This window comes from Thermobia domestica, chromosome 2, assembly GCF_964235325.1.
Source record: "Thermobia domestica chromosome 2, izTheDome1.hap1.1, whole genome shotgun sequence".
NCBI lineage: Eukaryota > Metazoa > Arthropoda > Insecta > Zygentoma > Lepismatidae > Thermobia > Thermobia domestica.
This window is the reverse complement of record NC_137455.1, coordinates 369,183,877-369,196,034: the sequence shown is the minus strand read 5'-3', so window position 1 is coordinate 369,196,034 and position 12,158 is coordinate 369,183,877. Positions and strand designations below refer to the sequence as shown.

The 12,158-nt window shown below is 36.5% G+C and overlaps 1 protein-coding gene across 1 annotated transcript in view; it reads left to right on the top strand.

Annotated features, from left to right (window-relative positions):
• Positions 1-12,158, top strand: part of LOC145678830 (peroxidase-like) — a 209,881-nt gene that overhangs the window by 158,369 nt on the left and 39,354 nt on the right. Inside the window, exon 7 of the mRNA XM_081749376.1 lies at positions 2,889-3,084. Within this exon, the coding sequence (XP_081605502.1) occupies positions 2,889-3,084 (196 nt within the window). The remainder of the gene's footprint in view (positions 1-2,888; positions 3,085-12,158) is intronic.

Genomic DNA, 12,158 nt, shown 5'->3' with positions numbered 1-12,158 from the left:
TACTACTACTTATACTATGGATCCGTATAGTAAAAGTACACGTTGCCACCTGTTAAAGTGAACCTGCACCGGAGAACGCAAGAGCACACCTCAGAAATGTTTGCTGAAGGTATAATACAATAAATGAAACGGGAAAGATTTTTTAAAATGAATTTCTGTGTGAATCCGTATAGTGAAACTGCACGCTTTTTACTTTGTACAAACAAGGATGTTCCTCATATTTTTTAATCAACATAATAATAGTATCCCTTCTCCAACTCATTTTTCTTTACTACAATTCAATTTCCCACACAAAGCAAAGAGCATGGATATTTAACACAAAATTTTTGCTTCCTTTTAACACACCACGGCGCTGCAATCGGAGTAGAAATGCTGGGGAAAATGCTACGAAATAGAGCAGGTTCTATCGACAAGAAATGCCATGGCATGGGAAATGCTATAGCATTTGCTACTTTACACGGTAGGATATCGATGATACGATTTTTGCTACGATAAATGCTTCCGTTTAAAACTAACCTAAGCCAATCTCCAATTATCCTATAGCAGTGTTAATTTCAGATCATTTTCTCCGGAGGGACCACGCACAGGGGAGAAGCGACTAAAAATTGCGTGCTCCACAGAAATTTCTGCGAAGTTCTCAAGCACCCGAGGGTGAATTTCGTAGCTCTTGGGAGAATTCCCCCCAGAATCACCCCTGAAATCATCACTGTCCTAGGGAGTTGAAACAAGAAGCAGGATACGCAAAAAGGAACAAACTTTCAAAGCATTTAAAGTTTCGGCTCGTTGCGCTAAGCGCCTTCTTAGGACGAGGATATGAGAATTGAAAAATGAACGTTTTCTTTTCTTTCTTTCTTTCTTTCTTTCTTTCTTTATTTATTGAAAAACATGTTTGCCCTTTTTAGTCCCCAGACAACCATGCAGACGACACACACCAATTGTCTTATACAAAAATGTTGCCATGATAGCTCCTATAAGATCCATTTGGAACGGTGTCCATACTGTGCATTGTTATATGGGGACAAGGGAGCAAAGCCCTGTTTTCTTTGACTTTTTCGTTTTCCGCGCTTACCCCGCTAAGACTACGGACTGTCAGTTAGTCTCGATTTATCCTAAAGAGTTGAAAGAAGAAGCAGGATACGCAGAAAAGAACATAATTTCAGAATGATGACGTCCTATGGGTGGGACCTACAGCTTAACGTAGTATCCGAACCACTCGTGTCTTCATCGGGAATCAAACAAGGAACTCCTTGATTATAAGGGATGATTATAAGGGAGAAAGACCCTTCTTCTTTCGTTTCATTATTGGTCCGTTTTCCATAATGTGTTATACTACGCAAATTGTCACAGTTCCGTTTCGCTTCCCACACAGACCTGACCTGTACTTGCTCACTAACTGGAATGATTAGCTGGGATGTATAAGATTATCGTTTCGCGGGAATTTCTGGTGGTCAGAACTTGACATTCAAATTCCTTACTATTGTTTGGGCATTTCTCGGAACTAGCCTTCTCTTCAATACAAAGAAGCGTCCTACGGGGGAAATATTTTTGTTGAATGTTTACGCAGGCATATCCAAACGTCGGTTCGCGGGTCGGATCTGACACGCCGAGTTCTTTTATACAGCCCGCGAAATTGTCCGTTATTAAATTATCCGATAATTATTTCTTGTGAAAATGTCATATATTACCTTTTACAGCCCGTGACGACAGTAAGATTTCTGTGATTCGGCCAATCTCTGTTCCTACTTGCAAATGCCTGATTTATAGCATTTACGCTATTAGTAAGCGCTACTGAGGTCAATAAGAGTTGAATTAGATTTTTGCGAGGGGCGCATTGTTATAGCATATTTTCTAACGCACAAAGGGATGTTCTGAATGGGGGCAGCTATGTGTATGTTTAGCCAATGGAGCCATTTGTATCTTCGTGGCTTTGCACTCTAACTCCAAATAATAATAATAATAATAATAATAATAATAATAATAATAATAATAATAATAATAATAATAATAATAATAATAATAATAATAATAATATAACTTTTGCCTCCTGAAAATAAACAGATGGTAAAGTTATGGTCGATACATTTTTGGAATTCGAAGGCATTTTAGAATGCTTGTCTATCATCTGGCTATCAGAAATAATTGATCACCATTTTCTCTACATATCTATAATTTCCTTACAGGGTAGAAACACCTCCTCGGAAGAGAGAGAGAGAGAAAAAAGAGAGAAAGTGGCCGAATTTGGGCTATTGAACGTGAGGACAGGATGTTTACATTCGCATTGACACCTTCATATCTCGGGACGAAAACAGAAGAAAAGGGTTGGCGCTGATGCCTTACTCTCGTCAAACTTCTTGACAGGTGGACTTTAATACTTATATTAAAATACTATTTTTTAATTGGCGTATCAGATATGGTTGTGATTAAAACTATTAGAGTCGTTTCTTCTCAAGGAATAAAAAAAAAAAAAAGTTGATCTCTCTACCATAATTGGTTCCAAAGTTAGACATATTATAATTTGTATAAAAAGAAACTAATTTATTTATTTTTTAATAATTTATTTCTGCTAAACTAGCAGACAAATATACAATTTAAGTATTTCAATCTGTTAATAAACTTCTGTAGAATACTGCAAAATTTTTCTTTCGCATTAGAGATACCTAGTTCCTTAGAAACTGAGGAAATTCGGTAGCCATGTTCTCCCCATAAGGTCCAATATAAAAATTTTTGTGCCGAGAAAAGATAGATCATCCCGTTAAGAACTTGAATTTCCAGTCCTAGTGGCAATCGGTAAATATGTGTAATAACATAAACCGCGTAATACAAGGTATTCCTGTATACCATCAAATTGTGTACAATCTTTAATTGATTTTGTGTTTTCTCTTCAACAGCTGAATCAGTTAACTCATTGGCTCGATGGCTCTATGATCTACGGAAACGATGACCAACAGTCACATGACCTTCGACAGTTCGTAGGAGGAAGGCTTTTGGTTACGTTCCAAGGAAACAGGGAAATACTCCCTCCAGCAATTAATCCTGTCGGAGAATGTGAACGGGATTCGGCTCTTGATCCTTGCTTCAACGCTGGTAATGTATATTTATTAATTGTAATTGTAGGCACTATTTATTTATTAGTTACTCACATTCTGATGTAGTTGCTGGGGTCAGTTTGCACTGGATATAAAAGGAATTGAACTTAAAGAGAATGTTTATACGCTGTGTTGCATAATTTGTTCCCCTGCTCAGCGGATAGCGATACTATAGATAAGAAATAAAGACGAAGGTATATGCCATTTGTCTGCCTCTCTAGGCCCTGTTTCGGCGGTTTTATTTTGTCAGGTCAGAAAAATTTTGATTGGTTTGGCGCAGGCTCTTGCTCTCTCTTTCTGAACTGGACTTTTCAATCACCGTCTTCCTTTAGGTAATGTCCTTCCTTCTTCCATTCCCTCCATAGCAAATAAAGTTATTTCTTCATATCTCATAATGAATCTAATGTATTTTCCCAGTTTCTTTTATCATTTCCAATACTCTTTCACTTGGTACCTTAACCAACCACATCATTGCCAACATCTTTCTGTGGTACCATTTGGAAGGTCTCTGTTTTAATTTTTTCTTGTAACACACATATATACGATTAAAGTAATAATTAAATTACTAATTAAAAATTACGGTTCCAGTTCAATTAAAATTACTTCAATAATCACCAAAACTTATCACGATAATTATTTCAATAAATTAACCTATTTTTGTCACTTTAAAACTTTATATTTCCTTAATATGTATAATTTATTTCGCATATATTAAAAATACACTTTTAAACACTTACGACTTCCTCAGTTATTATATCTTTAACAGCATACATAAAACAAGTTTAAACAAGTCTGGTCACAAGATTTGTTACCATAAGGTACCGGACTACTGTCGTTATTGCCCTATAACTAAATATACATAAATGTTATCGTTATATTCTCTCTTAAGAGTCCATGCCTTACTTCCATTCATCACTACACTTCATTCGTATACTTTCATCAGCTCTTTCTTGACTTCTATATCAATGTTCCCAGGTAGAAGTTCTTGTTTCTCTTTGAGTGCCTTCTTTGTCTGAAATATTCTGGATTTTACATCTCGTTTTCACCTATTATCACTTCTTAATCTACTCCACGGGCGTGCCCGCCGGGGGAGATAAGGGGGACGCGTCCTCCTCAGAAATTTTCTAGGAGGGGATTGTTCCCCCAGAAAATTGTATAGCAGGGATTCTTCATCAAATATTTCAGCAAAATTGATGACGTCGATTATCAATTAATGATTCCTGGAATGACAAAAGAATACTGTTTCATTGAAGAAAATTCTGCAACAATTAGCAGGGTATATAAATAAAGAACAGAACGTGGCTAGACTGTATTAGCTACATTGAAAACTAAGGTACATTTTCAACTGCAGTAGGAAGAAAGTTACTTTTGTGAAACCTTTATGAGAGTTTTAAATATACCTTATGAAAATAGCAGCTTCTAATTGAAAGCATGCAGTTCTTAGTGCGTCTTTCTATTTTGTACAGCTACCACTTTCTGAAAGACTTACAACTTCGAAATATTTCGAATCTCGCTAGTACTTATCAAAATTTTTATCTTCAGTTTCAAATATTTCTGGGATGAGCTTTTAGCTTTAGTCTTCCAAGAAAGTGGTAGCTCCAAAAGAATAAAATGCTGCTTTCTAAGTACATAAAGAGGTTCTTTTCCCTCTACAATTATAACACTACAAAGAGGAAAGAGGAAATGCGGAATGAAACCTTTTATAATATACCGACTCTTGCTGTATCGGCTTCGTCAGGGCCGCCCACAGGGGGGATGTATGGCGCAAGCTGCGCCATTGAGAAAAATTTTGGGGGGGATTTTACTCTACTTTCGAACTAGCAATTTTACTGTCGGAATAGCATTAAAACGCGATTTTGAGAAGCTAATTTTCAAAAATTTTCCGGGGTGAACCCCCGTACCCCCTGCTTCGATACTCGATGAATGAAGTGCCGCGCAAGTAGCCGTATGAAAAGAAAGGTTGGTTCGTTTTAAGAGAGAAGGGCCGCCCACAGGAGGGATGAATGGCGCAAGTTGTGTCATCGAGAAAAAATTGGGGGAATAAAAAAATTGGGGAAGAATTTTACTCTAATGTCGAATAAGTAATTTTGCTGTCGTCAGAATAACATTGGAAAACGATGCGATTTTTTTTTTAATCTCGAGAATAAATCCCCCTACCCCCTGCTTAGAAACTCTATGAATGAAGTACCGCGCAAGTTGCTATATGAAAGGATGGACTGGTCGGTTTATCGCTTTATGTAGGTAATTTACCCATTTTCTGCTGGGAGCATTTATTTATTTCTTATTTATAGCATTTGCTACATGATGTATAATAAATGAATTACTGATAATATTTTGTATAGTTTTCTGTTTGTGCGATTACATTTTCCAGGGCCTGCGGTAAGCTTAAAACCAGCTCAAAAGCGGCATCACTGTGTACAATAGTGACTTTCCGTGAGAGATCGCTCCAGTAGTATTCTATATATTCAGCTCCATGTATTGTACAGAGTGAAGCGAGCTAGGCAGTTGTTCGTTTTTCGCAGATCCTGGAAAATGTAATCACACATTCACACACATAGAAAACTATAGAAAATATGATCATTCATCATACATCAAGTAGTAACAGAATATTGTTACGTATTATATGTCGTCCATAATAAATAAATAAATAAATAAATAAATAAATAAATAAATGTAAAGGTAACCGAACAATAGATCGGTTAAAATAGGCCAAGAATTGAAATCACAAAAATGAGCGCCAAGTTCTGGTGAACAACAGTTACAAACACTCAAGGAATCACTTTCAAATTTAGATTTGAAACTTGCCTGTGTTGTCTGTTGAAAATTATAAAGTAGTTTGACATAATTGTGAGCTAGTGGTAACCATACAGACAACAGCCAAGTTTCAAATCTAAATTTGAAGTGAGCCAGTGAGTGTTTGTAACTGTTGTCCACCAGAGATGGCGCCTTTTTTTGTGATTTCAATTCTTTTTAAGGCCACTCGGACTTGGCTCTTTTACAGGAATGTTTTTTGTTGGATATCACTTCTTTTTGTACGCTAATTTCGAGGATAACATTTCCTTTTGGTATCAAACTCAATAACTTGTAACTTGCGTCTTACTTTTCATGTACAAGGGAATTATATCAATATTTTGTAAAGAAAAAAATAATACTACTAATTGTAAAAAAAGAATACCTGTGCCATACACAGTGTGTAGAAGTTTTTATACCCTTCAATATCCTTATAGAACATATTTAGTATTGTACACTACCAAGACTACTAATAAAAGTAATGCCATTTTTATAATTACTACTGCCCCTACTACTACCACAAGCATTCTATAATACTACTACAGGAAATAAAAACAACAAAAATAACAATTACTAGTACTATAAAAACTACTGCTACACTGGGCAATTGTTTTTAGAGGACTTTAGTTTTGAGGAGGGAAGAGATTATTAGTTTTGGGGGGGAGTGCGCCATCAACTATGGGGGGGATGGGCACCCCTGGGCTTCGTATAAAAATAGCAACAATGTTGTGCCAAACTTGACAATCGATGGAAGACTTCCATTGCAGTGCCGTGCTTACTTTCGAAAATATGACAAAAAAAACCTGTCTAAAGAGACCTTTTTCTTCGTGTGTGGGTGTGTAGGTCTCTTTGCTTGTTCTTTCTAACGTACTGTTCAACCTCGTCAAGTGGGGCTGTGCGCCCCTGTTTTTGAGAGGACGTGTTTCGCAGCCTGTTTTCTCCAAAGTAACTACAGTTTAGATAGATCTGTCCACGTGTGTGACTGACAATATAACGTTGATCTGAAGTTTTTTACCTGTTGCTTCTATTTAGTGTAGTTTCATTGTTTGAAATTTATAAATTTCTTATAAGAAAAAGAGAAGAAGACATCACATTGGCCAAAGCGTGCCATTATTAAAGAAAAGAAGAGAAAAATTAATTCAAATCGTAGGTCAACTGATTTATTTCAATCTGAAACTCACAATGAAATTTCGAATCTCCGTACCAGGTTACCATCACCATCAGTGTCTATAGGATAAAAACCTCAATCTCCTGTCTAGCAAGTGCTTCAGATTTTTCCTACCCGCTGAATTTTTCAAAGCCCAATCAGCCTTTAGTGCTACCTGCAAATTTTCCACAACAGTCTCTGAAAGTTTGAACATTGAAATTTGTGCCGAGACATTTCTCTGGCCGCACATCAATCCAAACAAAAGTAATGCCATTTTCCGTTTTTACTGCATGGACTTCTTGAAAAACAATAAAGAAAAAAAAATCTTACTAAGAATGTAGAAGACGCGTTCACTACTGTAGGATTTTGCAATTGGAAGACGGCTAAAGAGAAATTCCGTCGAAACTTCAGAATGCCATTAACTGATTGTACTGCGTTGCATGCAGAGAACTAGTCCAATAAAAAACCAAATAAACAGACAAATTTCAGGTGAACAATTGAAAGCCAGGAAGTGTTTGGAAAAAATAATTTCAAATACTTTATACGCTATCTTGCAATTCAACTATGATTTGAATTAATTTTTCTCTTCTTTTCTTTAACAATGGTACGCTTGGTCCATGTACTGACTTCTTCTCTTTTTCTTATGATAAATTTATAAATTTCAAACAATAAAATAACACTAAATAGAAGCAACAGATAAAAAACTTCTGATCAACGATATTGTCAGTCACACACATGGACAGATCTATCTAAACTAGTTACTTTGGGGAAAACAGGCTGAAAAACACGTCCTCTCGAAAACAGGGGCGCACAGTCCACTTGACGAAGTTGAACAGTACGTTACAAAGAACACGCGAAGAAAAAAAGGGTCTCTTTGGACAGGTTTTTAGTATTAGAGGACATGACTCCAGGTTCAGAATTTTCTTTCAGCTGATGAACTTTCGCTCTGGAGGTTTCCCACAATTGAAGAGCTGGATAGAGGGAGACATGAAGAGATGTAATTTCATGGATGGTAAAATCCAGAAAGAAATTCTGGAAATCATGGACTAAGAAATTGTTTTCCACATATGTAACAAAATTAAATCTCGAAACCCTCCTTTGTTCTCTATCATGTCTGATGATTTCTATGATGTGAGCGGTGACAAATCAATTAAGTATTTGCGCCGGGTGGGTTGATCGCTGTCCTGATGAATTTCTGGGGTTCCTAGTTTAGACAGATGTGTCCATGTTTCTTGGGTTTCTTGGGTTGGGTCCTCCCAAGTTTTCTTGGGTTCTACAGTATATCAAAAACTACTAGTGAGTTTATAGCTTAAGTTGCTCTTGATGGATGCGGTGTTGAGACTCCAGCTTCCCATTGCTCAACTCAAATGATAAGTTTACGTTGGCGTTCGAATTATGAGTGGTACAAACATTGGCGTTTAACCTATCATATGTAAACAGCAACCTCTTGGCATTTACAACATTGTGGAGCTCATTATGATAGTCGTGTGATTAAGGATGCCTGTAATATGTCAGAAATAGCGAATAATCTTTGCCGTGGGTGCATGCTTTCGCAGTCACTTCCTATGAAGTCAAGATTTTCTGCTCTGATCGAGGCTAATGCTGGTGGCCCCGCCTAGAACATTGTAAACATTAAACCCTTGTGTCCCCCTAAGTGAATTTGTAGACTCAGTTAAATAATGGGAGTTTTTGAACGTTGTTGAACGTTATAAAAAATTCTCTCTACGTTGGAAGAGACGAAAACTGAAGGAAATCTCAACACATCTTTGGGATCAGCAGCAGGGATTTTGCGTGTTTTTGAAGAAGGATCTACCTTTCTCCGGTTCATAATAGCTAGAGATATTATCAGTAGCTTGAAGCTTCCTAACAGGACCCTTCAAGGCTCATTTTCAGTGTCAAAATGAGAAACAATGCAATTAATAAACGAAGAAATTACCTTGAATAATATCCCCAGTCACTGACCTTAAATTCATTGTACTGTCCCGAAACCTACAAGTCAATATCATTACCCTGGAAACCCCATTAATTTTAATAAATTTTGTCAACAGTACCATCAATAGGATTTTTCGCGCCGCTGCAATAGAAGCTGTTAACTACCATTGATATGATTTATCCCAAACTGCAGCGTTTTAATTCATATCATGTAACATTTTGAAAATTTGATGAAGGGTGCAGTGCCATCACCCTTTCTTTAAATTCTGCCCATAATGTTGAGTGAAAAGTACTGTCTCCCTAGAAAATTGTTGGTAGGCACGCTTATCTCCACTCCCTAACAGAATTCCTCCACCTCTTCCAGCAGGTAATTTATTTTGATCTTCACTTTTCTTGCACATCTCAGAACTTTTGTTTCATACTTGTTGATCTTCATTTACTGCTAAGTACTTATTGCGTTCCGTTAAAACCTAACACTGATTGTTTATCACTGTCTGCTAACAGCACGATATCAGCCGTAAATTTAAGCTTGTATATTTTCTGTATATCCATGAACAGTTATTCCTGGGAGAGGGAGATCTTTCATTTCTTTTATAGTTTCTTCAATGTAGAGATTAAACAAACACGGTGCAATGAAAATCTTTGATTGATCCCTTCTAAGTTATTGATTCTCCTCTCTTTCTTTCTATCTTAATTGCTGGCTTCTGTTCTTTGTATAGATTATATATTATTTTTCACTTCTAGTTTGTTCGTGATTCTTCTGAATACTTTTTCCATCGTACGTTATCAAATGCTTTATCCAGGTCCAGAAATGCTAGGTAATTGCTTTCATAACTTGAATTCTTTTTTCTATTAATTATTTTTACGTTAAGTATTGCTTCGTGCGTTTCGGTATTCTACCTCAGACCAAACTAGTCCTCTGCTGGTATTTGTCCTATCTTGGCTTCTATACATAATTTTTTGTCAACATATTTAAAGCTTGAGTAACTAAGCTTATCGTTCTGTGATTCTTGCATTTCACAGCATCTATTGTATTTGGTATTGTCAATAGCTTGCTCATCTGAAAGTCTGAAGCGGCCTTTTCTTCTGTATAAATGTTGCTAATTAATATATAAAACCTATCCTGAACTTTCTACCTCGCTCTTTGCATGATTTCAGCTTGCATCTTATCTACATCTGGAACTTTTCTGTTTTAGGTCTTGAAATACAATGTCATACTCGGATCTGAGTTCGAGCTCCTTCGTGGCTAAGCGGTTAGCGTAATCTCCTTTGGCGTGGCAGACCCGGGTTCAATTTCCGGTGGTAGCTAATGTTGACCGGATTCCACGTGAATCAGTAGGTCCAGTCTCATGAAGCCTCGCTGTTGAAAGGGAAGTTAAATTAAAAACCATCATCATCATCGGATCTGAGTTTGAAGTAACTTCTTGCCTTTTCTTCTACTTCATATTTTTCAGTTTCTCTAATTGCTTCGCTTCCAGAGAATCTTTCTGAATATTTCCCTCCCATGTTTTCACTACCTCCAGCATCAATAATATTCATCAATGTCTGTTTCTCATCCATGAACCATAAAATTTCCTTGGTGATCAATTCGGAGATGGGGTTCGGCCAATGTATAACTATGTGGTTTGTGGTCAGTGATATTCTGATTATTCTATGCAAAAGAAGGAAGATTTGGAAAATTTCTTACCACTATATGATCACACATAGACTATATGTGTTCAATGGCATCTATATTGAGACTATTTTTGTGGTAAAGTTTGTAATATCATCTGCCTTAAACAGAAAAGATGCTTTACTCAGCAAGTCAATTGACAAGATTGAAAGATGAGTTTTTTCAATATTGCGATATATCTTCTGCTAATAACTTTGCCCACACGTTCTGTAAGATCTGATTATTCAATTACTCGGTGAATGACTCTCCATATAACAAAAAAGTCTTCAAGTTTGAGAACTGAGTACAATTGGTTCATATTGATTTATTGGCAAATACTTCTTTAGCATGGATGGACACTATTTGAAAACTTGCAAAGACGATAGTCTAAAACATTCCAAGATCTGTATAACTCCTCATTATTGTTTAATAGTATTAGAAGTAGTTTCTGCTTAAGAGATTTTGCGAAGTAGCCTAGTTAGTAAAGATTCCTCACAACTGTGTTATGACTCGCTTGAAGGTGTTGCACCCTTTGTGCTATGACTCTCTTCGACATGCTTAACCACTTGATCATAAGTTCCTAAGATATTTAACAACTGCATTAGGACTTAATTGAATATGTTACTCCCACTTGAGTGTGAGTTCCTACGTATGTCATAACTTTGTTAGCAGGATCTTCAAGATGCTCTACCACTTAAACATGAGTTCTTTAGATCTCCAACAACTGTGTTATGACTCACTTGAAGATGTCCTGTCACTTGAGCTTGAGTTCGCAAGGTACGTATCTCACAACTGTGTTACAACTCGCTTCAAGATGTTCTGCCACTTGAGTTTGAGTTCCTAAGTTACCTTACAATTGTGTTATGATTTACCTGAAGTTGTTCTATCACGTGAGCATGAATTCCTGATACCTCACAACTGTCTGGTCCATATTAGCTTTGCAATCTTAGATACAGTCACTGGACAAAGCAACTTTTGTTTTAAAATAATAACTGTGTGACAGTTTCGCGAACTAACTGAAAATATTGGCTTTATCAGACACTGTAAAAACAAGAGGTGCAGTGCATTTATATTATTTTAAAATAAATGTTACTCATAACTGTGTTACGACTTACTTTAAGATGTTCTGCTACTTGAGTATCAGTTCCTTTCAACATCAGTTTTATAATTATCAGATATTGTACTTTTCGTCCAGGTCGAGACGAACATGATTTAACACTATATTTTGGATTGGGTTGAGCAAAAACTCAAAGGAACGCAGAATATTCAGCAACCACTGACTTAAGATCAATTTCGTTTTGCCCAACAATACACCCTCATTGGTTAGCGACATTAGGGTTCAAGAATATCTACTATCTACGAAGCTGTCAATGAAATTGTAAATGCGATACAGAGTCGCCATCATGTAATACGTTAATGTTCCTGAATTTCATAGTGTCTACGTGTGGACCAGATTTAATATTTTTCGAAATTTTGTACTTTTGTTTCAGGTGAGAGTTTATCTTTTTTTCTCTGATCGTTCGAGCTGATTATTAGGAGATACCTTACGTGT